The 26,580-nt window shown below is 53.0% G+C and overlaps 2 protein-coding genes and 1 non-coding gene across 5 annotated transcripts; 1 reads left to right on the plus strand and 2 right to left on the minus strand.

Annotated features, from left to right (window-relative positions):
- The first annotated feature begins 7,537 nt into the window (after positions 1–7,537).
- On the plus strand, positions 7,538–8,953 carry LOC117646189 (forkhead box protein G1-like). The gene has a single exon (XM_034386992.1). The coding sequence runs from the start codon at positions 7,639–7,641 to the stop codon at positions 8,509–8,511; it is 873 nt and encodes a 290-aa protein (XP_034242883.1). The 5' UTR covers positions 7,538–7,638; the 3' UTR covers positions 8,512–8,953.
- A 5,607-nt stretch (positions 8,954–14,560) lies between these two features.
- Positions 14,561–14,633, minus strand: Trnar-ucu. The gene has a single exon. It is a non-coding gene; the product is annotated as a tRNA-Arg (tRNA).
- Positions 14,634–17,723: 3,090 nt separating this feature from the next.
- LOC117646447 lies at positions 17,724–26,575 on the minus strand. Of its 3 annotated transcripts, none has more exons than XM_034387380.1 (26): positions 26,416–26,575; positions 25,657–25,909; positions 25,428–25,566; positions 25,198–25,342; positions 25,058–25,119; positions 24,825–24,975; positions 24,568–24,750; positions 24,321–24,479; positions 24,007–24,224; positions 23,703–23,924; positions 23,497–23,622; positions 23,145–23,381; positions 22,895–23,036; positions 22,681–22,826; positions 21,333–22,598; positions 20,993–21,226; positions 20,690–20,854; positions 20,412–20,594; positions 20,105–20,336; positions 19,791–19,995; positions 19,511–19,704; positions 19,261–19,386; positions 19,116–19,184; positions 18,700–18,830; positions 18,528–18,608; positions 17,724–18,448 (listed from the first exon to the last, which is right to left on the minus strand). In XM_034387380.1, exons 2-26 carry the CDS (start codon positions 25,878–25,880, stop codon positions 18,374–18,376), a joined length of 5,115 nt encoding a protein of 1,704 aa, XP_034243271.1. In that variant the 5' UTR covers positions 25,881–25,909; positions 26,416–26,575; the 3' UTR covers positions 17,724–18,373. The 3 variants fall into 3 exon arrangements, with proteins under 3 accessions (XP_034243271.1, XP_034243268.1, XP_034243269.1); XM_034387377.1 differs by having other exon boundaries at positions 24,568–24,759; XM_034387378.1 differs by lacking the exon at positions 26,416–26,575 and adding an exon at positions 26,187–26,324 and having other exon boundaries at positions 24,568–24,759.
- Positions 26,576–26,580: the final 5 nt, after the last annotated feature.

The raw sequence follows: 26,580 nt of genomic DNA on the forward strand, positions 1-26,580 counted from the left end.
TTTCGCGGAAACCAGCACGCCGCCATGATGCCCGGTGCTCTGTCTCTCTCTACACTCCGCGCGAGACAAAGCCCGCGTCAAAGCGTGAAAAGTCACCGAAAACAAATGGCGTTTCTTGTGCCTGCCCGTCCGTCCGGTCCGTCGGTCCTTCTGCGGAAAACGGAGCGGCTTTGCGTGATTACGGCTTCATCGGTTCTCATTTGCATCACTATGCGCAGTACGACGGGTGCCATGTGTCGAGCACGCCCCTCCCGAGCGGATTTCTGCGAGTTTGCAAACGAGTCGAGTTTCCGGGGCTGCCGATCGCATCGCTACAAAAAAGACATGCACGGCCCGGCAATACTCCGCGCGCCAGCGCAACTTTTCGCGCTGCTCATGTGTGGGGTCCCTCGCGCATGGGGTATCGCGGACACGGCATAGCCCCCGATGCACTAATTAGTCGCAGCCACCTCCGACACCCTCGGCCGGCAGGCTGACTCCGCGCACTGCTCCTGTCTCTCTCGCACCCCTGCGGGCCCTGCGGGACGCCCCCTGGGTGCGAGAGAGACAGACCTGACCTTGTTCCGAGCAGGTCGTCGGTCCCCGTCGGTCCCCGCCGCGTCTCGTGATGCGGTCGTTATCGCAATGATGCCGGCAGGGCAATCCGAGCATTGTCTGGCCAGGGTCGGGGCAGCGGCTGGCCCAGGCCGGCCAGCGTGGGGTATCGCTACCACTACACTGGTATGGCCGTTCCCGGGAAACACGGCTCCCGGCAGGAGCGCTGCTGTTGTTGCTGCTGCTGCCGCTACCGCTTCTAGGAGCTCACAATGCCGTAAGACAAAGCGCGATGCAACAATCAGTCATTGTTTTCGTCACACACACCCCCGGAGTCCGGCCGGCCGTGGGGGCCGTGGGGGCCGTGGGGGGTGGAGGGCCGCGGTGTCGCGGCCGCATGTGTCCTTCCACCGGTGGGGCTCGGCCGGGGCTTCGCGGAAGAGCCCTCGCCGTCCTTCTCGTCGTCCTTTTCTCGCGTTTTCCTGCTGCGGAAGAGAACGGCCCGGTCCGGCACGCGGAGTGCCCCGAGTCTGGCTTCCCCGGCACTCAATCGAGGCCTTTCCCGCCGTGTCCCGGCGGACGGCTCGTGCCCACACTGTGCCAAAAAAACCACAGTGAATCCCGTAATTTTTTTTGCCGGGATTTGCTGTAGTTCAGAACACAGGATTTTTTCTCACAGTGCAGTGCCCGTGCACGTTCGGCACTAACCGAACCTAACCTAACCACCCTTCCGCGCGGCGCTGCCCCCGCTTTCTGTGAAACGGGCGCGGGGTCCCGCGGGGCCCAAAAGGATCCCGTGAGGTCCCGTTCCGACATTGGACAACATGGTGCCAGCGACGGCCTGCATTCCTCCGAGAGTCTGTTCCGTCGCTTTCTCTCTCGCACCTTGACGGAGCGCCCCGTGAGTGCGAGAGAGGCAGAGCGACAAAAAATACGACCGGCCGCCAGTCACTTCCAATGGCCACCGGCCAAACAGTGACAAAAGCATTGTCGCAGTGTGGTGGCTCGGGTTGCACGATTCAATCAAATGGGGGCACTGCCTTCTATGCGCACAGACGATTGTCACACTGCTTGCTTGTTGTTGTTTTTTGCGAGTGGAGAATTCAGTGTGTTTTTTTGGGGGGGGGGAGTACATATCGGGTCTTCCTGCGGATAACAGATTTGCACTCGAAGAAGCTTCGACTCATTTCTAGTGCTTGATGAAGTTCAGTCTCGAGTCTGAGCTGGTCTGAGCATCTTCTGCGTCCCAAAAGACGGTACCCCCCCCCTCCCCCAATGGTCCAGCAGGTGGGGACGCAACCCGCTACGCAGGGCAGGGAGCATTGTACGTATTTCCGTTGTCCATACAACAACCTCAAAAGCGAGCACAGTAAGTACACAAACTGTTTCAACGGGACAGAACGGGACCCCGATTGCTATCGACTTTCGTTTGTCTCTCTCTCGCCCCAGTACGGGACGCCCCATGAGTGCGAGAGAGACAGAGCAGCAGACTGTCTCTAGCTAATTGTGGGTGGCGCGGCCACTAGCCGCGAGGTGGACAATGTGTAGAAAGTGGGCTTCGCCCTGATGAGGGCAAACAATGTGGTGTGCCGAGCACTGCCGAGCACTGCCGAGCAACAGCAGCAAAGGCACCAATGGTCTCGCGGGTGAGGGGGCGACCGCCAGCGCGACTTTCTCCCGCACCCCCCGTACAGCTGTACAGCAAGCACACTGTACAGCACAGTGTACAGCACCGCATCCCCGACGAGTCTGCAAATGTAATGAGCCGACTGAATCGGGTCACTGTGTCTTCGTGCCAGCGGGAGAAACTTTTACAAGGAAGGCGACGGAGAGAGCGCTCCGCCACCGTTTGAACCGAGCAACGCGCGGAACATAACCTCACTTTTTGCCTCGTTCTGCAGCAGTTGAGACGGACGGATATACGTACGTATAAACGCTTTGATATGTTTCGGATTCATTGCTTTGAAAGCGCAGTCACTTACCGTCAGTGTGTCGATCATCCCTTCCGTTTCGGGCGAATAATGGCCACGGACTTATTGGCACTGCGAGTGGAGTGGATTCCATTCCGCCCCAGAGCCTTCCAGTGTGGTAGCGGCCCCTCCGCGCTTCCTTCCCTCGGCCGCGCTCGTCGCGCTCGCCGCGCTTCGGCGAAAAGTAACACCTCTCGAGCGGAAGTGGGGTGCACTGTATGTGCCTCACGGTGTGCATGATCCGCACTGGGAGCGCGGACTGGCGCGGACGCGCGGACGGCCACAATGCCATTGTAGGAAATCCGCTGCGGGTGACGCATGCAGTGTAAGCCGCTTCGCCGCTTCAGTCAAGTACCTCCGGCCTGCCCTGCTCGCCCGGCTCCAGGTTTCTCGCACAGCGCAGCGATGCCGTGCTATGCGCTGCCGGGCTGCACACCGCATCATGCCCAATGGGGCGCGGACGATCCACTCAACTCACAAGGGGTTGGCACCGCTGGCACCGCTGGCACCGCTGGCACGGCCACAAAGGCGCAGGGCTCGCAGGGCACGGCAAGGGCCACGGCCGCGGACTGATTCCGAGACTCGTTCGTCCCTCTCCCACAAATGGGGGACGTCCAGCGCGTGCGAGAGAGACAGGCCACGACTCTCGGGATCAGTCTGTGGTAATGCGATTACGGCCAGGGTGCGTGGGAGGGGCGTACGTACGGACATTCCCCACAGCCGGTCGTCGCCGGCCGGCTAATATTGATGATATTATTATCCGATCAGGCCCCCGGCAGCCACGGCACGGCAGCCACGGCAGCCCTGGGAAGTCGCGGCCCCGCGACAGCTGCTCGGGCAGATGCCGCGCCGCCTCGTCAATAATTTCCGCAGCGGTCAAGCGAGTGTCCCGCACGCGTGCCGTGCCGTGCCGCACCGCGCACGCGATAAGTGCCCCCGGCCGGCGCCGAGTGGGTTATTCATGGCGAATCCGCGCCTCCCTTCGGTGCCTTCGCGCTTCGCATTAGCGCAGCCATGGCGCAGCCGGCCCACAGTGGGCCAGAAGACCGGTGGAGCGGCCAAAATTCGAGACGCGTTTTGAGCTCCAGAGTCGCTAAGAGGGACACCAACCGAACGTGTGACCTCACCAATGGATTCCTCGTTCGGAGAGCAATCCATTGGTGGGGTCACACGTTCGGTTCGAGTCCCATTTAGCGACTCTGGAGCTCAAAACGCGTCTATTATTTTGGCCGCTCCGCCGGTCTTCTGGCCCACTGTGCGAGGTGACCGAGGCCCGCCGGAGACAACCAGGCGGCGTGGGCCGCCACATCACAGTCTTCGGACGCGTTCTGCTGTCCTCGATCCAACCCGCTGCGTACCACTGCGCACACACCCAGAAAAAAAATCAAAACAGTGTGAAAACACGTCGCGTCTGTCGTTACAACCAAGTGCAAACAGAAGCAAAACAGAAATCGCAGCTCGCTGCGCTGCGAATGCTGCAAAGTTTTATACATGTAGTACACGGAAACACACGCACGCACAAAAAAAATGACGACCAGGTCGGATTGCTGGCAGAGGGAGCGCGCAGCACTCCACTGATCAAAGTCAAGTCGCAAGCTTGTCACATGTCAGTCCGTCAAAAAGAGAAATCATGACAAAAAGGTGCTGGCCGGGGTGCTGTGGAGGGGGGACGGGGTCCTTGCGACGAGTCCCGTTGATCCTGAACGCGCTCACACACAGGACAGAAGCGTTGCGTGCGTGCGTGTGTGTGTCTGTGTGTGCGTGACAAACAACACGGACACGCAATGGGAGGAATCAAAAGATTGAGCTCCGCGTGTCCCGCGTGAACCCGGGATTACAAGCGATTTGAGTGAACCGAGTAAACGGAGCCCCGGAGAGTCGCGGCGCGAAACGCGAAGCCTGCGCTAATCCCGCGCAATGGCCCGCGAAATGGACAAATCGCCGCGACCGGCACGGACACCGTGAAACAGAGCAGCCAACTCTATCCCGTTTCAATATTCGGCCCTCCCGCTGGGCCAAGGCTTCGGCACAAACACGCGTAATGACAGAAACTATCGGATAATGACTGCGCGTGCACACACACACACACACACACACACACGTGTACATCTGGAGTCTAGTTACTACAGCAAATAAGCCTCCGTGCCGTTGACATGCTAATCGACAGAAAAGTCCCTCTAATTCCCGCTTCCTTTGCGCGCGACGGTTTTTGCGCGGTTTCGCCAAACGAAACGCAAATACTATACTGTGTATCCGATGTCAAGCGCACACATACACACACGTGCGGACACACACACACACGCACACACACAAGCGCGCGCCGCTGCTGCTGCAGCGTCGTGTTGTTACACAATGCTTGTAAATATTTTATACAAACGAAGCATCGTGTTATTGTTTGATGGAAAAGACCGCGGAGGGGATGATGGAACGGCGAAAGGGAGCGGGGAGGGGAGGGGGAGGGAGGAGGGGGAGGGCCTGCAGCAGTCGTCATGCAGTCCCTGACGTCTTGTTTTGTTTGCAGGGGGTCCGATTGGGCTGATGGAGGGGGAGGGGAGGCGATTTGTACTTTGTGTGACAATGCTCGGTCATTAATAGGGCTAAGCCGCGGATTAAGCGGCCAGCAGCACTGCGCGATATTCCGCGCAGTCGTGCGTCTCTTTCTCGCGCACGCAGGACTGCGCGGGGCGCGAGTGTACGAGAGAGACGACCGCAACTGCAACAGCGCACGACGCTTCACGACGCGACCAACGCGACACGGAGGAGACGGCAGGGGTGGGCGGCGGCGGGATGTTCTTCTGTGCCACTCTGTCGGTGCGCGAGCGTTCAAGTCACCATCACTGTGCGGGGTGCGGGTCGACATGGACTCAGCGGGGATCGAACGTCGAACCGCTGCGCCAGCCCGCGCGCGCGCACCCCAGCGCACACCTTCAGGGCAAGCCTCCGGAATCCTGGCGCAGGAGCAGGGCCAGCAGCAGGGCCAGCAGCCCCAGTTTTCCCCCGTTGTGAGATAACTTCCCCGAAGTTGTCAAAACGCACTGCTAATGTGGGGAGACAAGCCCAGCCCGGGGCAGCCCCCGCAGCCCCAGGCCGGCCAGCCACACGGCCAGCCACACGGCCAGCCACACGGCCAGCCCGGCCCCCGCGATGCAGCGATGCTGCGCGGGAAGTCCGTGCCAGTCGTGCCAACGGACGGCACGCACGCCAACGACAAGGTGCGGTCAGCCTTCCTTTTCAAAGGTTTTCCATTGCAATGTGCCGTGCCGTGCGTGCCTTGAACTGGCGTGCCGTGCGTGCCTTGAACTGGCGTGCCGTGCGTGCCTTGAACTGGCGTGCCGTGCGTGCCTTGAACTGACGTGCCGTGCCGTGCCGTGGCGTGCCCAGCCCAGCCGGGCTAATCCCAGGCCGGACGGTCATACGGCTGGCCATATGGCCATGCAAACCCTATTGTCTTGGCCAGGCCGGGCACCGGTACTCGTAGGGTCTCGGACGCAGCAAGGGTGCAACGAACTCGGCGCGGGGCACTCGCAAAAAATGCCTCAAAAAGAAGGCAAAATACGAGAATTTGAACATAGCAAACGCTATGGAGTGGCTCTAAATTCGACCGATGTGAAGCCAAAGTTTCGTTTTTCTGGATTTTTTGTTTCATCGAATCCATCAGTGCATCGCTGCACCGCTGCCCATTTGGGCGAGGGGCGTTCTCAGAAGCCGGTCCTGGGGCAGTCCACGCAGAGCGACGCAGAGCAGCAGAACAGAGCGGCCGGGCTGGGGATCCCCGTCCTGCTGCAGGCCCTGCAGGCTGAACAGCGCTCTCGTCGCTCTGTCTCTCTCGCACCCGCGAGGTGGGCCGTGGGGTCGCGACAGAGACGGAGCGCTGGCTGGTGACCTCGTGGCCTGCTGGCCCGGCAGGTGAACGGCCCCGCGGGAGGCAGCCCAGCCAGTGCACCACCACGCTGCACCACGCTGCACCCCCGCGCCACGCCAGGCCGGACCATCTTTCTCGCACGTATGGGGCGTCCCGTGTGGGTGCGAGAGAGACAGAGCCCCGGCCGCGCTGTGCGGAATCACCCTGCAGGCCGCCCGTCAGGTCAGTGGCTCTGTGTCTATCACCAGCAGGTCGTCGCTCAGGCGGGTATCGGTATCGCCCCTTTTGCAATGTGAGTCACGAGGCGCTGCCGGGCGCTGCCTTAGGCCCCGGGGTGGCCCACTCGTTTCCACCCCCGCGGCGGCGTTGCATTGCGTTGCATCAGCGACATTCGGGCGGCAGGGAAGCGCAATGTGAATGTGTGTTTGGCACTGCCGCCTTTCCCCGCATTCCAGTGCCGCGTCTGTGACGCAAGGCGGGCGTGTCACAACACATCCGGCGCCACGCACACACGCACGCACACACCCACACCCACCTCCGGGAATGGGGGCATTTGTGTGCAGCGTGGGTGATGCGCAGAAAGGATTGGGGCGATAGCGCGAGAGCTTAGGCCCATTGTGGCGCGCATCTGGCGGCGCGGTTCGAGTTTCGCCTGTGTTTCGCCCCCTTCCCCTCCTGCCAGGCCGTGCCTGCCAGGCCCGCATTCAAGCGACTCAAGGTGTGCAAATAAAGGCCCAGATAGGCGGCGTGATAGCGAGGCCGCGAGTAGCACTCGCTGGCTATAATTGCCTTTTTTCCCGAAACGGCAGCCGTGCTCGTTTCGCTCTGCAGGGTAAACACCGATACAGCAACACAAAGAGCTTCCAAAAACAAGGTGTTTGTTTGGCTTCCGAGAGCGAGAGAGACCCACGCACGAAACGCGCGAAAACCCCGGAGCGGCCGCCTCCGAAAGCACTGCGAAGCACGCCGTCGCCGTCCTCCTCCCTCCCGGGGAACTTGAAGCGGCGGCCCCGCGCGCACGCGGCCGTCCTGGCCCCTCCCACCCGAGCCGCGCTCCCATTGGTCCGCAGCGGGCCACGCGCAGCGCCCCCGGCGGCCGCCGCTCGAACTAGTGCCGCCCTGGACGGGGCTGCTGCGGCGCGCCGGCTGGCTGGAGGAAGGAGAAGTTCGTCGTGTTCTTCAGTCGCCGCCAGCCAGCCTCTGAGAGTGCATCGAGCCCAGCGACAGCTACCAGAGTGATCTCAGTGTGAATCGTGCGACGTGTTCGTGGCCATGGAGTACCAAAGCCAGATCGCCGCGGCGGCCGCGGCCCTCCCGCCCCGCCAGCCAGTGCTCAAGTTCAGCATCCGTGCCCTCCTCGGCGAGGACTTCGACAGTGACGTGCCGCGCGCGCCGCCCACGCCCACGCCGAGCCCGTCGCCGTCCAGCGAGGGCGAGTCCGAGGACGCCCGCAGCACGGACACCGACCACACCGACAGCGACAGCAGTAAGGCCGGCAAGCGCCCCGAGAAGCCCACCTACTCGTACAACGCCATGATCATGCTCGCCATCCGCAACTCCCCCGAGAAGCGGCTCACGCTCAACGGCATCTACGAGTACATCATGACCAACTTCCCGTACTACCGAGACAACAAGCAGGGCTGGCAGAACTCGATCCGCCACAACCTGTCGCTCAACAAGTGCTTCGTGAAGGTGCCCCGCCACTACGACGACCCCGGCAAGGGCAACTACTGGATGCTGGACCCCAGCGCGGACGACGTCTTCATCGGCGGCTCCACCGGCAAGCTGCGCCGCCGCACCCCCGTGAACCGCAGCCGCATCGCCCTGAAGCGCGCCGCCGCCCTGGCCGCCGCCAACGGCACCCTCTGGTTCCACCCCGCCGGCCCCGTCGGCCCCCACATGGCCCCCGTGATGCCGATGCCCCAGAGCCACGCCGCCAACCCCCTGCGGGTGCTGACGCCGCCCTCCTCGCCGCCGCAGCACGCGTACCACCACCAGTACCCCTCCGCCGTGGCCGCGGCCGTGGCGCAACAGGCGCCCTACTTCGCCGACCGGCCGCAGCTCCACCGAGTGCCTCACCATGTACCCGCCCAGGTGCCCCACCCGCTCTGGCACCTGCCCCACCACCACATGCAGAGGGTGTGAGACTCGGTGCCTCGTATGAAACCTTGTGATAAAAGACTGAGTGCAGTGTGCGTCGGTGAAGCGTAACTTGTGATTCTTTTTCTAGACCTCGGCAAAGGGTTGAAGCATATTTCAGGCGATTTGCGGCAAGGCTGTGATTGTTTTATTACTGATTTTATTTCGTCTCTTGATCTCTGTGTAGGAGGGGTTCTGTAGCTCTTGTCAGCCTAATAATTGGAATTGAATGGATATGTATTGGGACCTTTGATTATCTGGGTTGCCTTATTGATCTCTTTTACATTGTTTACATTTTGATGACAGAACCTGAAAGTCGAGTAATATTTCTTTTATGTATTACCAGTTCAATTAGCGTTATTGTATTGTTAGCTAGAAAAATAATTTTTTAAATGTTTGTTGAATGTGATTGATTTTATAGATAATTATATTTTTTTAATTCACTCTACACAGTTTCCAGTCCTTTTCCTTACCCAATTTACGCTTTAAAAAAAAAGAAAAAAAAGATCTAACAATATGAAGAAAAAAAAGAGAAAAAAGAAAGATTATTACATTTGCAAAGAGAAAGAATGAACATTCAAACACACGCAATTCAAAACTTCTTTTGATCTGACCGAGATTTTTGATATGAAGTATTCACAACAAAACAACAAAGAATGAAAATGGAGATCTTTGCATTTGACATGTAAAGTAGCCAATACACTTCTGTGAACTTGGACACAACAGCCCAGTCTCCGAACGAGCTCACAATAACACAACGTCGGCCGAGTTTGGCCAATGACCTGAATACGGCAACATACACTGCCAACACGCTTCATATGCTCATGTAAAAGGAACTTTAAAAAAAAGAGGAAGCTAAAAGAAGTAAAAAAATATTGGAAACCGATCTGGAATGAATTACATAGAAATGAAGCTGGTTTTTAAAACAGTTGAAATCGGTCTGTGGGGAAACAGCGCCTTTCTACACGAGAACTTAGGGAGACTCGTTTCTTTTTCTGAGTAGAACGAGGGAACGGTTAGCGCAGCGCAGCGGGCGGCGAGCCGAGCCCTCGTCACCGCCGTGACAGGTATGCAGCTGGAAGAAAGTCCGCGCGGTGCAACTCCGAGGGACACTGTGAAAGTTACACTAATTGGAACAAGCGGGTCACCTATACCCTCGCGGACCTGGCCGCCTTCTGTCGACCCACTGTAGGCATTCACTCGCGACGTTTCAGTAATAATCGTTGTTTGATTTGAAGATTTGATTGAGTTCAGTTTGAGGGGCGACAATTTTTTTCTTGCACGCTGTCCCGCCGTGGCGCCGCCCGTGGAGGCTGCAGGACCAAGTTCACCCTCCGAACGCATCCTTGACGGTGAGGGTTGGACAGCCCCTGCGCCCCTTGCATGAGAACAGGAACAGCGGTAAAGTACAGTGCAGTACGTGCACACTGTACACTGTAAGGTTGGTAAGGTGCTGCCGTGCTGCCCCGCTGTCCCGCTTCGCCGAATCAGGCGGTACCGTACAGTAGTGCTGCTGCTGCACTGTTTGGACTGTTCGGACCGTCTCGCCGAACCACTGGACTCCAGCCGGCCCGATTCCGGGCCGATTTCGTGGCCATCGCTCGCTCTCTCTCTCGCACTCATGCGGCGTTGCGTAGGTGTGCGAGAGAGACAGGGCGGCGAAGCACTGTTCGGAATCAGTCTGGACTCCCGTCGCGGCACTTGCTGTGCTGCCCCAAGCCCGGCGGACTGCGATGCACCCCCAGGACTCCCCCAGGACTCACCGCAGGACACGAAGCACCCCGGGCTCCTGGACACCCCGCCAGCCAGCGACCTGCGACCAAGGCAGTGCCCGGGTTCAAGGCGAAACTACGACTCAGTGCCTGCATTACAGGAACGCGCGATGAGTCACAGTGTATGTTTGTGCATGCGTGCGCGTGTGTGTTTGTATGTGTGTTTTTTTTTTTGCTCGCGCTGGCAAAATGCGTGTCGCCAAATGCCCGTCGACGACGCGCCTCGCTTGTCCAGGCGCAGAGACGTTTCGTTTTGTGGCTGCCTGTCCTGCCTTCGCGCAGCCTTCGGAGCTGGACGCGAGCTGGTCGCCGAATTTCCGACCCTTCCCCTTACTCCGTTTTCCAGAACCATTTTTCCGCGCCCTTATTGTGGACGCCCCAGATGCAACAAAGGGCGTCCCAGAACAACAACACTGCTACGCTGTCAGGAAGGGCGTCCTTCGCGCCACAACAAGCAGGCCGTGTCGATGGCCCCGTGGCCGCGCCGTGTGCGCCGTGCCGTGCCGCGCCGCGGGGACGCGACCTTGGGCCATTGTCTCGTCCTAATGTGCCCTTTGCAGCGCCTGCAACGCCACGTCCTTGCTGCGGTGGTCTGCGGCCTCGACGGTGGCCTTGACGGCCTCGATGGCCGAGGCACGCGACCCGGCTCCCACGGCCTTGACGCCGTCACCCGTAGAGGCTTCGACTCGAGGCGGCCCGGCTGGCCCCACTGGGCTGGCCCCACTGGCCACCCCGTGGCGTTGCCAATCGGCAATATTTTCATCGCGGCGCGTGTGGAGTGAGCACACCGAACACACCGTCACATCCGCCGCCCAGTGGAATCATTTGGCCTGCAGGCCGTGCCGCGGTGCCTCGCGGGCCGGCCCACGGCTGCCGACGGCCCACGCACGCAGCCTGCAGGGCGCTGTCCGGTGCTGTCGCGCTGGCGGCGCTGACTCAGCGCGCGCCCCATCCAGCTCATCATCCCTCGCGAAAACAAAACATTTGACAAGCAGCATCGAGCAACATCTTGCGCACCGCTGACGCGTGCGTGCGTGCGTGCGGCCAGGCACATGTGCACCGCGAGCCCAGCCACGGTAAACAAAAGCAATCGCGGCGAAACCGCGAAGAAACTGCCGCGCTGCCGAAAGATTCCGGGGAGTCGTTTCGTCGCTCGGTCTCTGTCGCTCTCATGAGGCCTTCCGTAAGGGGGCGAGAGAGACAGAGCGGCGAGTCGCTCTGCTGTCGCGGTCTGGAGGGCTGGAGGTCTGGATCTGGGCAGGGGAGGGAAGGCAGGGAAGGCCATCGCATCTGCAGATCGGCGTGGGGCTGGCCGGGCTGGCCTAGGCTGCCCGGCCCCAAAGGTGCATCGCCCGCCCAATCGGAAATAGATGTGAATCACGGGAAAAGTTTGCAGAGCCGAGCCTATCCGGCTGATTCAATAGGCAATCCCAAATCAGTCAGTCATGAAGGCTGTGCTGACATCGTGCTGACACTGTGCTGACCGCGCCCACCCGTCCGTCTGCTGCACGCCGTTCCTAGTGTTCCTCTCCGTTGTGGCACTGTTGTGACACCGGCCGTGGCATAAAGCCTCTCCCTGGAAGGGGCCGGGTGGATTCCGAACTGCTGTCTCTCTCGCAACCGAGCGCGACGCCCCGTGAGTGCGAGAGAGACAGGGCGACGAAAGCGCCTGCAGGCCGGGGGCGCGCGCCGCGTGGGTGGCGCAATTGTCCATGTCCGAAAAAAAAATGTAAACTTCCCTCTGTTGCACGGGCCGCGCGGGTGGGAGTGACAAGGACGGCGATGGCCACGGCGCGGGACTACCGGCCATAAAACAGGCACGCCAGACACAGACACCTTGACGGCGAGCACGGCGAGCACGGCGAACTCAGGGGTGGGTGGCGGTGGCGCACCTTGCAGTGCCTTTGCAGCCACTTCGCAGCCCGTCGCTAATTTTACAGCTTGTTTTGGGCATCGTTACTGGGAGGCGGATTGCATTGGACACGCCGACCGCGCCAAAAATAAAGTGCCAAATTAAAACCGTCATTTTTTGAAATTTTTGAAAAGAGGGTGATGCTTGCCGCCTTCCTTGGCGTCGTTGTAGGGTTGTAGGTGCGGCGTGGGACCGACAGCCTGCAGCCCGCAGCGCACCCCTCGCTGGGATAAGCTCTGCCCGCAGTCACAGTGTCGCAGCGCGGGGCTAAAAGGGTGCCAACGCTGCGACCAGCCGCCACACTGCCACACCGGCCGCGGGCCGCGCCGGGCCGCGCTTAGCCGCGCTGCATAGCTGCGGGATTACAGCCACACTGCAAGTCAGTGTTGACTCTACGCGCATTCTGGTGCGGACCACCCCGCGGCATGCCGCGGCCCGGCGGCCCCCGCCCACGGATCGGCGGCCCGGATCGGCCCGGATCGTTGGTTCGCTTTGTGCGGGGCGTGCGGGGCCTGCCGGGCCTGGACCGGCGGGGATTCCCCCACGGATACGACACGAGTAATTCCCATGCGGTGGTGACGGCACCCCGATGCACTTGTTGGTCGCGGCTGGCCGATTCCGAACAGCCCAGCACGGGCCGCCCCGTGAGTGCGAGAGAGACAGAGCGAAGGCAGAACGCACCCACCCCGAAGCGCCGCCCCGCGCCGTCCCGCGCACAGTGGGCCAGAAGCCGGTGGAGGCGGCCAAAACTCTAGACGCGTTTTGAGCTCCAGAGTCGCTAAATGGGACTCGAACCGAGCGTGTGACCCCACCAATGGATTGCTCTCCGGACGAGGAATCCATTGGTGGGGTCACCCGTTCGGTTCGAGTCCCATTTAGCGACTCTGGAGCTCAAAACGCGTCTAGAGTTTTGGCCGCCTCCACCGGCTTCTGGCCCACTGTGCCGCGCCGTCCCGCCGCGACCACCGGCGCTGCTCACCGCACCCATTTCGGCGTCTGGACCGCAGATCAAGCAATAGACCAATAACACGGCGGCGCGGCGGCACCGCGGCCCAGCCGCTCGATTGAGGCGTCGCGACGGGGCCGCCGCGGTGACAGCCGGACACCCACCGCCTTCTAGGAAGCAGGCCGTCGTCCCGCAACGTCGCGCAGGTCCGGCCGGCCCGGGGCAACAAACTGCAAGTGGCTCGCGTCGTCGCCGCTGTCGCGCGGCACGGGTTCGAGTCCCACCACACTGCCGCCGCGCCGTGCTGCGCTTGCTGGTCGCGGTTCCGCCGCGGCGCGCCGCACCTCCAAGCTTCGGCTCGCGTCGGCTCGTTTTACTCGCTGACGCCCTAGGGCCCGGGGCGGCGGGGCGGCCGCGATGACAACGCGCGTGTTTCGTGTTTCGGCCGAACGACAAGTCATCCCCGGGCCGCGGTTCGGCCCGCGGTTCGGCCTGGACGGGACGGACGTTTCCGCGCGCGGTGCTCGCGAGCATGGTGGCCACTGCCCGGCGAATCCCACTCGCCCGTTACGTAAGGCCCACTTTGTTTTCTGCGCTCACGCCGATACACCGGCACAGTAGTATATACATCGATTACACTGGCGACGCCGGCGACGCCGCGCGGGGAAGCCCATCAGGCTGGTCGGCTGGGACTTCCCTCCTGCACAGCGGAAAGGCACACTGCCGCTGAGTTCACTCGGGCGACGCGCGGCGTGTGTGTGTGTACGGCAGTTGTGCAATACAACAGCGATTAGTCGGAGAAAGGGCGGGGATGGGAGGGGAGGGGAAGGCCCGCATGGCTGGCAAGGGCATTATTCACTTACCAACACGATTCATTCAATCAGTATGTGTACTTGAGTTCGGACCGGATGCACCAAGCCGCAATGCTGTTGTGATGGAAGTGAGGAAAAGGGGGGGGGGGGGAGAGACCGCGCGTCCGCCTTTTCTCCGACACCCACATGAGTGCGCCCCTGGCAGTGCAGTGGTAATTATAAATAGTTCGGCCAGCGGTGATTGTATTTTTTGACATTTTCGGGGCGTTTGGGCTGGGACGGTGGGACGTGTTGGCTGGTCGCGAGATGGCGCACTGGATTGGCCGAGACAGCCGCGCCGACCAGCGGCCCACTTTATACTGTAGTGGATAGCGTGAGTGTCCACAGCTCTCCCATTAAGTGCAATTTTCCAATTGAATTTGTCCCGCTCACTTCGCTCTCCAGGTTCATTCTCCTTCATCGCGTCTACAAAGTCGCACTGTCAAGAAGTTTGAAGATCCTGTTTGAGGGTACTTGCTCCGCCCTCTGGCAGTAATCACGCAGAACACGCACCGCTATAGTTGCAACGCGAGGGCGACATCCCGCGAAAGTGACCGCCAAAAACGGTGACACACATCCCTGGCGGGGATCGAACCCGCGACCTTTGGATTAGAAGTCCAACGCGCTTTCCTCTGCGCTACAGGGACAGCTGGCGCTGCGGGGCCCCGGCGGCGGAGTGGAGTGGGAGCGGCAAGGTTGGAAAGCGCTCTTTTCACGGACCTGAGGAGGGCTCTGCCTGCCCGCGGCTGCCTGCCTAGCGACTGTACGACTGTGACTCGCTGCGCAGGCCGCGTGCGCCGTGCACCGTGTGCCGTGCGCCGTGTTGGCAGGCAACCCCACGGGCAGCCCGCGAGAGGCTATTTCGGGAGCCGAAGCCGAGGCTTGTAGCCCACGGCTGGCCACGGCGCGGGGCTTTGCCCTGCGGTGCCTGGCGTTGCTCGCGGTGCGTAGGTCGCGGCCGGCCGGACGGTCAGTCACTCAGACAGCCCCAGGCAAGTCAAGCAACGAGTCCACGGCGCTACGCTACGCTACGGCAGCCACGCCGGCTATGCGCCACGCCCACACAGTGCCACGCTGTGCCACGCTGTGCCACGCAGCCTGCCATTCATTCATTGCGACCACTCAGTCACCCAGTCACCCATTCACTCGCACAGCCTCGCAGCCCAGCCACTCAGACCCAGGCATAGGCATTTCCGGTCTCTCATTGAATGTGCTCTGGTATCTTGCCAGCCTAAATTTCTGCGAGGCTGCCAACCTATTTTGAATTTTTGTGAGTGACTGTACCTGCTAAGATGTGTTGTGGCCACATGAGTTCCATGGCGACTTTCTTATCGCGAGGATAAAGGTTTAACGCCTTCCAGAAGGAAAATACTTTCCAAATTTAATATTACGACAGTTGGTAACCCTGAAGCGGTATGGACGGACTTCCCTGCGCGACGCGGAGACGCCCTGACGACGGCGGACGACGGCCTTCCCCCGTCGGCCCATCAGCTGCCCACGCACCGCACGAACGAACACATCCGCCTCGGCACGGAACCACAACGAACCCGCGGCGACCGACACCACTTTTTCAGTGCGACGAAGGCTGTTCCTAAAACCCGGTTTCTGGTTTGAGCAGAGCTTCACTGAGGAAGACGGAAGTCTGATGGGTTGCCTGCCTCCAAGGCGGTTGCCGCCGTCACTCTGGAGCCATTTGACTGCCCTCGCCTCGAAAGGAAAGTTTGCCAGAACACAAGGGGCACCTACGGGCACCTAGCCTGCCTCCAAAGCTTTTGCATCAGGCCGAAAACACAATCTGCGGATTAAAACTCGTTGAAGCTGATGGCTAAGAGCAAGCTTGTGTGAAGCGTGCAAGGCGTGGCAGCGCGGCGCCCTCTTTGTTTGCATCAAAAGGCGCCACTGTGATTGTTATATGGAGCGTTATGGGTCGCTCCCTTTTATGCTGAAGGCGTGCACGCACTCTGGGCAGCCATGGCAGCAGGTCCCAGTGTTTTCATGTTTTCATGCTGCTGCTAGCAAAATGAGCAAAAGGCTTCTGTGGTTACAGCCGGCAAACAGCTTGCCTTCTCGGAACGCGTAATGCCGAGCGAATCCCGGCCACCGGCTGCGAGCCACTGCAAGCTGCGACGGGCCGAAAGGGTTGGGACGCGCTGCCGTCTTGCTGGTACAAAAGGTCCAGTTAGGGAGAGGCTGGGGCCGCGGCGACGCGGCGACGTCCACGCAGGTGAGCGCGCGTGCGGGTGGGTTCCAGTTCCTGAGAGGCGCGCTGTAGGGCGCAGACGAGCCTGAATCGGCATTAGATCCTCCCTGAGCTAGCCTTTCATGTTCACGTCCATGTGTGCGTGCCCCCTGTCTTCTTCTTCTTCTTCTTCTTTTCTTCTTCTTCTTCTTGCAAGGTTTGTTCCCATGAACGGCCTTGCGGTACCAGGGCAGGATAAAATCAGATAAAATTACGACCCCCAAAAAAGGCGGCAGAAAGCGGCGCCGCCTGCCGCGCTGCCGCGTGGTCCGGAGGACTAAAAGAGCAGCGAATCGGCGGCCCCGCGTCAAAGGACGGCGGCGGCACTCTCAAGACAAGACGGATAGGGGCGGCTGAGCGCCAAGGCATGTTGCACCTTTCGTGAAGGTTTTATTGGCTCGATTATGCTTAAAAGGAATATTGACAACAAAGGGAAGCCGAGGCGATTGGGGATCGGCGCCCTTTCGCGGCTGGATGGCGGCACGGCGGGGCCGGACGGCGTCTGCCGCTACCGGCGAACGGTGAGCCAACAGTAGCCCCGGAGTGTGTCAAGGTGTCTGGGGCCAATTTGGGCTTCGGCTCGCTACAAAGGGGGCAGCAGTGTGGGAAATGTCCCCGACGGCGGTCTGCCGGTCTTCCCTCTGGACCCGAGCCTTGGGGGGGGGAGGTGTGGTGCTTGTGGTTCAGCCCAGCCGGGTGGAGCGGCAACGTTGGCGCGGCTTCCCTTAGATCCTTTCAAGAGCTTGGAGTGAGCGGGTCGGGTCCCCGTGGTGCCGCGACACGATGTGAATATTAGCCAACGCGACTGCCATGGGCTGCAGGCACTGGCAGGCCCAAGTCATCCCCCCCCCCCTCCCCGGGCCATTCCTCATTTTGACACGAGGCTGATGGGCAAATAAAGCCCGTCCCTTTGAATCGGACTGGCAGGGACAACACTATCAACGGATGCGGGCGGGGCCGAGGACGACAATGGGCGCGGAGCCTGGCGGAGCCCAACAACACCAACACCTGGGGCACCTGAGCGGAGCCATGCGGAGCGCGTCCCTAAGGTGCAACAGCACAGCACCGGTACGGCCGCCCCCGCCCCGCCGGCTCAAAGCGCTCAAAGCGTCGCCGCCGCGTGTAAATAAACACGGCGGCGGCCTGTGGATTGATTCGATTCCGAGGGTCATTTTCGTTGGTCGATCTCTCTCGCACTCACGGGACATCCCTCATGGATGCGAGAGAGACCGAGCCAGGAAAACGAGCCTCGGAACGGAATCGGTCTGCTTGGGGGCGGGGCAGTGCAAGGGCAGTGCGGCGAAGCAGCAGCGACTTGACTCGCCCTTTGTCGAAACGGCTCCATTCTCGACACGTGAAGCGACCGACAAGTCCTCCCCGAATGTCATCAAAACCCGACCCAGTGAGCTCTCCCCAGGTACCCTAATAATAGCAACTTAGATTTGTTTTGAATTAATGTGTGTGCAGTGTTGGTCGAGAAAGAATAAAATAATAAGCATATGGGCTGATACGTCGAAGACATTTATTCCTTTTGTCATAGAGTTGGAGTCTGTTGTGATGCTGATGACACAAATTAATACTGAAGGATATCCCAGGACAGCAAAGAGATCAATAGCTTTCAGACATTTCATAACACAAAGAATTGAAACCAATCTTTAAAGTAGGTGCTAAAATGAACACTGCTTTTCCAAGGCAAAAATGCACCACAATTTAAAAAAAACAAACCAAAGAAAAAACAAGCAAAAAAAAAAAAATGCTCACAGTTGAAATTGATATTTTGCAGTGAGTGAAGAAATAGTACACATGGAATAGAACACAAGTCTAAAATCTTGCTCAATTGCTTTAAAAACCATCACACTGTGGAGGGTTGGCAAATGCAGCACCAAAATCAGTGTCTTAATTATCTGTGCATCAAATACCCAACATTAGACATTTGTAGAAGGCAAGACTACATTGGAAATTACTTAAAAAATTGAAATTAAAATGCATTGAAAATTATCGGAAGAATGAAACATAAAATTACTGTAGACCCTGAAGATATTACTGACACAAATGAGAAGCAATTAATCATGACAAACTATGATGAATTCCTTCCCATCTCTGGCAAATCACAATTACTTGTATTAATAAGATTGATTGATTAGCTAATTAACAACTATGGTTCGATTCGGATAAGGAATGTGACTCCAGAGTATCCTCATACGCAGACTTCTTCTCTTTTACCTGAGGGAGACAGATTTCGAGTCAAATATAATGAAAACAATGTTTAGAATAGAGAAATTGTAGGAGAGATATGACTTGCCTCAACACTCCCAGAAGATTCTATTTCAGCCTCCACAGCAGAGCGCTTTCTATTGCTTGATGAGCTACCACTGCTGCTGGCCTAAACAGGACAGAACAAAAACAGGTCAGATTTCAAACAAGCCTTTTAAAAAAATGGGAGTATATTGTACAGATCAAGGGAAAGAAATTACCCGGCTAAGGGGGCGGTCTCTACTTGAATCATCTTCAGTTTCAGTTGATGACATGGCTCTGCCACTACTATCCCCAGCTTCCATGGACTTTTTGAGCAATGAGCCCAACTTACTCAGCACAATTGGAGGATCTGAAAGAGGAGTCAATGCACAACTAAACCTTACGGAGCTTTTGTAATTTAATTTTAGGAGGGAATTTTACTTTTGATTACACATAAGAAAAGAAACATGGTCATATTTTTGAAGGTACGTGGTCCTGCCATTCACTTCTCATCCACATCCAAACCCAACCCGGACCATGTCTTTCCTTTGTTTAACCTAATTGGCTGTGAGCAGAAGGGTTTGACAGGACCACACACTGACAAAACAGGTCTGCATTACTGCCATGGCACTGTCATGGGAGGAATAATACTTACCCTTCTGAAGAGATTTATTTTGACTGCTTCTACCATTTTCCACTTTGGACAATGTATTACCACCGGCACCTATGATGGAGATAGATTTCTTTGAGACACTTTGAAATAAAGACTCAAGTAAGAAATAGGTTTTTAATATATTTACCAGATTTGTCGCCATGTCCAGCAAGAGCAGCAAATGATGCCGATAACCGACTAGCCACTAATGCTTCAACAGCAGTTGATGCAGAAGGATATGCTACAGTTCTATTGCAACTAATTAGGTGAGTAGCTGAAAAAAGAATGAATAGATCAAATGAGCACTAGGATAATAAATTATGAAGAAGATAGCAAACGGTTGGCTGCCTCATGGCAGTACATTAAAACACAGTTTCACTAATAAAATGTTCACAAACCTAGCACATTGCCATCTCTAGCCTTGAACCCACACATACAGTGCATTGCATTTGGGAGGGGTACAAGAGGTGCTGTTCGAATAGACCCAGGCCTACATCCTCCAGGATGAGTCCTTACATTACCTAATGAATGTTTCTTCATAGCTTTAGAGCAGCATGTGCAGAATGTGCACTGCTTGCACATTAGGTCATTTCTGAAACATAAGCACCATGATTAAAGACACCTATTAATAAAGTAATTTGGTCGAAAAATATTTCAAATAAATGTAGAAACACTCACAATGAAAAATGATTTTCTCCAAACAAATTTGTATCGCATTCAATGCAGAAATGTGCCTGTTGGGTACTGCTTGAAGCTAAGATATTTGCGTTCTTTGACAGCAAGTTAGATCCAGATTTGGATCCTGTTAGTGACATCTCAGAGATCAACCTTGGCCGAGAAATCATAATGCTTACTTTACTTTTGCATGTATATGGCACAACATCTAAGATCAAAGAAACAATGCAATGAAGTGAAGTGAAGAATAAAGTTCAGAAAGAGCCATGTCGCTCCACTTAAGATAATTGCATTCCAATAGACTATCATGAACATACTTGGATTATCATGGAAGCTTTTATGATCACTATTAATATGTTCCTTTATAATTCCTTTATGTATAAAAGAAAGGGAGCATTTGTCACACTTTTTGGAGGTGTTGTTGAGTTGATGTTTTTTCACATGATGCATGAAAAAGAAAACATTTGCTGCAAGCTTCTTTCCCTGGTTTCCAACAGCTACACACTTCAAACAATATGGACACTGGAGTTTTTCTCCATTTTTGTGGACCTGAGAATAGTTTTTTGAGTGGTGTAAATAAAGGGAAACAAGATTATCTTAATGTTATTGAACATCTAGTAATACCTCATAAAAGTGGTCAACCAGTGTGAATTGTTCACTGCATCGAAAGCTGCAAATTGTACAGCTGAAGGGTAGCTCCAACTGATTGTGGGTTCGGCGCATATGCATTATCAGACTCTCTTTGCTGCTCATTTTCTCACAACAAATGAGGCATGCTGTTTCATCAAGTGACAAGCTCTTATGAACCTGTAAAGAAAGAAAAAAATTACAACACATACTTTAAACTCTTGTTAAAAACAAAAAGAAGAGTTTCAGATACAAGAATCTGTATTGACTTTTACCTCTTTAGCATGGTTATCTTTCTCTTCACTAGAAGGAAATATTTTAGCACAATATATACACATGTTAATATTTGAAATTTCCTGAGCAGTTGGTGTGGCAGAATGAGCCAACAAATGTTTCATCAATGTCAGGTTATCCTGAACTGAGGAACTGCAAAGAGGGCACTGCAAAATAAAATTAAGGCCAACATTAAACCTAGGTTCTAGAAACTGCCAACTCCTTCTAAGTTTGCCATTTCATGCCTAAAACTTATCGCTAATTCCATAATTTTCTTATGTTTTCATTTAGGAAAACAAACTGACCTTTGCATTGAGGTTCTCTATTTTAAATTCAGAGCTGACAAGTGCATTGTCGGGAGGTAGTGTACCATAATAGAATGCCACAAGTGAGACAAGATCTTTTGTATTTTTCAGAGTCTCCTTAAGGTCAACATAGTCTTGTGTACTTTCCAAAGATTTCTGTCCAGGCTTCTTATTGACAGTTGGTTCATCAGTTCCAATAAATATCCTTTTCCTTTTACTTGCGTCCCCCTGAAACTGAGGAAAGAAGTGATCACAACGCAAAGTATCCACAAAGTAAACATTGAAAATAATTTTTTAATTTATGGATTGCTGAGGAAGTAAAGCAGAAACCAAAACTTACCTTGGCTTCGTTTGACTGTTTACATGGTTTGGAATCACTCAAATTCACACCAGCATTTTCTAAAGCTCGCATGGTGTTTGTGGAATTAAAAGGATGAAGGCCAATAACTTTAAACGCATTGCGAATTTGTTGTCCCACTCCTGCCCCAATAGTAGAGGTAAACAGTTCTTTAATATGGGTAGGATAATTATCTACACTGATGCACCTATCACCATTGGCCAAAGACCAAGATCGCATTAGACTCCGCCACTGAGTCCTCAGCTTTTCACAAAGAACCACATCAATAGGAGAAAGTACACCAGAAATGTTGCAAGGCATGCTGACAAAGGTGATATTCTTATCCATACAAAGGGCTAGAGATTTGACAGTGAATAACTTGGCTAAACTGTCCCCCACCACAACTTTCTTTCCTTCTAGTTTGTCAGCCCAAGGAAACAACACAGTTTCAATCCATTTGTGAAAAGCTATTTCATCAAACCAACCACTTTGGGTTGCATAATACTCTCCAGAGAAATCTCCTTTCTCTATAGTGGTGAGTTTGCCTTCAAATATGATGAAGATCGGAAGTACTTTGCCCACAGCCGTGCATGCCACCATAATGGCGGTAGATGACTTAACTTTTCTTCTACCAACAGGATATCTTATATCACGCAGCTCAATTGTCATTGATTTAAGTGGATCTCCAGTTAGTCCAATTTCCATAATATTCAAAATATTCTGTGGAGGCACAGATTCAAGCTCAGATGAGATATTTAGAAGGTATTGCTTAACAGTCTCTGTATCAATTGGTGATCCACGGGATGGAACACTGCTACACAATCTAGCCCTTATGAGTGGATGGCGAGTCAAAAACCGTTCCAGCCACATCTCTCCGGGGAAATTGTCCTTGAACCTAGTTTCAACACGGCCACAGGCTTCTAGATACTGTTTAACTGCCATTTGAATATCCCAACGTGCAAATGGGTATCCCCATTCATATAAAGTCATCAAGTATTCCTTTATATCTTCTTCTTCATCTTCAGTAAATACTGTGAAAGCAGGAATCAACCTATACTTTAGGAATTCTTTTGTCCTTTCATACAGGAGAGAACGAGGAAGGTTGTGTTCTTCAACCAACTTCCGTAAAGTTGTAGATGTATCAATTTTTTTCAGAGCCTGGTTCAATCTGTTCCTTAATTCCTCTCCAATTTCATAGTTGTAAGGTTTTGGAAGAGCAATGCTGAAAACATACTCATCATCAGCGTCAATGGAAGACTCAGTTTTGCCCTGAAACAGACAGACATTTTAGTCCAAAAAAGGCACTGTGTGTCAAGTAATCATTTCAATATATTTGTTATCAACAACTTACAACAGATTTGGAGAGAGTTGGATTGGAGATTTGTTCTATGAGCGGTACTGTTGATATGTCTAATCCATTTATGTTCCAATGTTTGTACTCCCAAGATTTGAATGGATTAGCTGCTATCTTTCCTAACTTAACAATTAAGTTTTCTCCTAAAAATATGAAAAACAAATAAGATATGGGATCTCGTGATGAAACTAAACACATAAGTGAAATCTACCTTTGTCTAACTTAGTCTGCGCCGCCAAATTGGACACTAGTGATTCAAAGGCCTGAGAGGGGATTGACCCCCATAGTTCACGCCAAACTAATTCATCTAGAAATTGTTGGATAATTTGACGAGACAATAAAGACAGGGTGTTCTAGAAAAGAAAATTTGGTAAACATCTGCACTAGCGTTCAAACCTTATTTCCTCTCAAACAAAAACCAAAAAAAATACAAAACAAAAAAAAAAAACCATAAAAAGTACCTGGAACATTCGCGGTACAATACGTCTGAGGTACTCCATGATGTTTTGATTACTCAGTTTACTTGAACTGGTGGGTGGATCAGGTATAGTTGTCTGTAGTACCTGATTGAATCCCATACTCAAAAGTGTACCTTTATCTACAGTGAAATCAGTCACTATTGTACTGTCAAGGTGAACCCAATGTCGTAAAGGTTCTAAAATCTTCACAAAGCGCCTCTTATAGTTTCTTTCCGCTTCCTATCACAAGAATTAAATATAAATTAATATCAGCAAACATGTAAGGTTGTGGCAGTATCAACACAAGTATCACATATTGCTTATTCTGTAAATACTCTTTCATTGTCATTATTACCTGAAGTGGTTCTACAGCTCTCAACCTCACTAATTTACTTTCTGTGTCCATTACACCCAGGACCTCAACCTTGACTTGACGCTGGTTTCCATCTTGTGAAGTAGTACCTAGGCTAATAACACCAACCTAAAAACACCATAAAAAATAGTAATTAAATGATTTATTTAAAAAAAAAAAAAATACTTTTAGTAACTGGGAACACTCACCTCAACTCTCTTTTGAGGTCCTCCAAGTTTCTGAAAATTTTCATGAACAGCAGCAATGCAAACACTTCGCATGTGTGTGAAAAAGTTCTTCACATAAAAATTATCAACCTTAACCCATTGAACAACATTTTGGACATTTGTCTGACAGCACCAGTGGTACATAAGCTTCAATAACACAGTTGGAGGATGAGGAGCACCTTCAAAGATGGACCCACTGAATACCTAGGAACAGAGGGTACACAGTATAAAATGCATTACAACATAACAAATAACTTTCACATACCATCTAAAATATTTTACTGACCGAAACAAATCTTTGTGGACAGCAGTCATTAACCCAAACATAGCCTCCACTGTAGGGGAATTTAGCCACATCTGAATAAGTGCCTAATTTTAATGCAAGGGGACCATCCCCCTCTGAATGCTGAGAGCAAAACTGGTCACTTTTAACCAAGCCCTGTTGTATCAACCACTCACAGAATTTGGCAGCATTATACATCAACACACTTTTGACTTTTGCATCTAAAAGAAAGAAAAAAGTGGAGGGAGGAAAAAATACACTAGTAACTCGCAAAAATTAAAACTGCAAAGTTAAGACACCATATTAATAAAAATTACCTAAGGCAGATCGTTCTTTATTAATTTTGGTTTGGGTCATTTCTGACACTCTCAAATGTGGTTTGGCCAGAACAACCAGAGATGGAAATGTTTTCCCAGATAATTTATTAAAAGTGAGTTCTTTTGAATCTGGACCAGATGCATTGGTTTTACCATCATCTGTAAACGGAAATGGAAATACATAACAGGAGGGAACAAGGAAGAGAAATATAAATGGCCGCAGAGTAAGATTTTGTAAATGAAGTACCATTGGTATTCTTCTTTGAATTTCCAGCAGACAGACCCCCAACACTAGTATTTTCATGGGCATTTGGTCTAATGATGGGTTGTGGAATTCCTACAGGCGTGGATGCTGACACACCCAGACTGGAGTTTCTCTGTTTTTGGCCTTGCATTGGAGAAGAGGTTGACATTGTTGAAGTTGTTGCAGCTGTAACAACTGAACACGATCATTTCAAACTTTGGCTTTGTAGAAATAGTTACTCAAGAAGGTTATGAAGTTACCAGTTGTAGCAGATGGTGTTTTAACAGCTTGTGTTTTAGTAGATGGAGCTTGAATAGCAATAGCAGGAGCAGCAGTGGTTTTCACAATCAAGGAGGTTGGTTTAGGGCGCAGTCTTTGAGGAGCAGGAGTTGTTTGTAAAGATGCAGATGACTGCAAATATAATATAACATTAATGCACCATGCAAACACAAAGAATTTGAACTCAACAGGCCCATTGAATGAATGTACTTACAGTGGTTACAGTGGATACAAGCCCAGGGGGTGAGGTTGCAGCCGTGGCTATCACTTGAAATGCTAACAGAAAGAGACATTAATTAAATTAAGAAGAGTGTCGAAATAGAATTCCAGACATAAATAAGCATATCCACTTGCCTTTTTGATTAGAAACTTCTCCAACAATCAAGCCTAATCTTGGATCCATCACTAGCTGGTAAGCAGTTTGTGGCATCTGGAAGGTTCCTGCAGTTGATCCTTGAGTAGTAGCTACTACCCGCGTTCCTGAAGGAGCCTGCCCACCCTGTCAAAGATCAAAGTTCTGTAAGTATCTAAACCTCATGATCTCTTGTGAATTATGAACAAGTGTCAACATACAAATGTCATACCTGTAAGACAAGGGGGACACTTTGAAGTTTCGGTATTTGGGGCTGTGATTGAGATGTGACAACTTTGTTGCTTTGACATGCTGTTGAAGCCTGTGCAACTGAACTGACTAGACTGCTAAGAACTGATGTTGCAGGTGTCCTAAACCAAAGTAAAAAGTGTTAAGTGAGTAAGACTCATATAAGGGAATGCAAATCGTACAATACAATTACAAGAAAAGTCACTACTCACCCTGCGGATCCTTGAAGAACTAACACATCAGAGCCACGTTCCAACACATCCCCCTTTTCTTTAAAAATAAAATCAGAAACCTTTCTCATAATATCACTGTATTCTTTCTGAGACCTAGAATAGTGCGCCTTTTGTGATTCACTAAGTTCCTCTGTCCAGTAGTCCATTTGAAGGGATGTATCAGGAGCAGGCATGACATCTGAACCATCTTGAAAGTTTGCCATGATGATTGATCAAAGAAGATTCCAAATAACTGACGAGAAACACATCAAACAATATAAATATACAACATATTAAAAATGCAGACATAAAGGTTATGATGGGTTAGGGGTTCAAAGCTGTACAGCCATAGGTCAGATAAAGTAATGCTAAGAAGTGAAGGGTCATGAATCGTCATTTTAAAGTAGTAAAATGCCTCAGAAGTTTTCTGTCCAATTTCTAATAAAATGAATAAAAAATAGGAACCTCAACAGTTTAATTACAAATCCCTCACAAAATTCACAATAGTCACAAGAAGCGTCCAAACAAACCTTAATCAAAGAAAATTACGCAAATAAAAGGTCGACTTGGGAGTGATTGAGATTATTTTCCAATCATTGGGTTCGGCGGGAAATGATATTCCTGACATTGTACGCCAGGTTTCGTTGTTTTGGCGTGCCCAACCGGTAACACCAAGACATACAAGTTCAACTTATCAGCATGAGGGGTTGATTTTCAACATCAAGAACCAATATTTAAAATGTAGCGAGTACACGATACCTTCAATCAGTCATCCAGTAACCAGTAGTAGACTCTTGGCTAGCATTTAAATATTTACATCGAGTGACATAATGTTTATTTATTCTAATTCATCATACGAAATGTTCCTTGCCCGACAAACAGAACAGGCGGGCTCTTTTGCAGACGACTTACTGGTTTGACCAA

This window comes from Thrips palmi, unplaced genomic scaffold (genome assembly GCF_012932325.1).
Source record: "Thrips palmi isolate BJ-2018 unplaced genomic scaffold, TpBJ-2018v1 HiC_scaffold_19, whole genome shotgun sequence".
NCBI classification, from domain to species: Eukaryota; Metazoa; Arthropoda; class Insecta; order Thysanoptera; family Thripidae; genus Thrips; species Thrips palmi.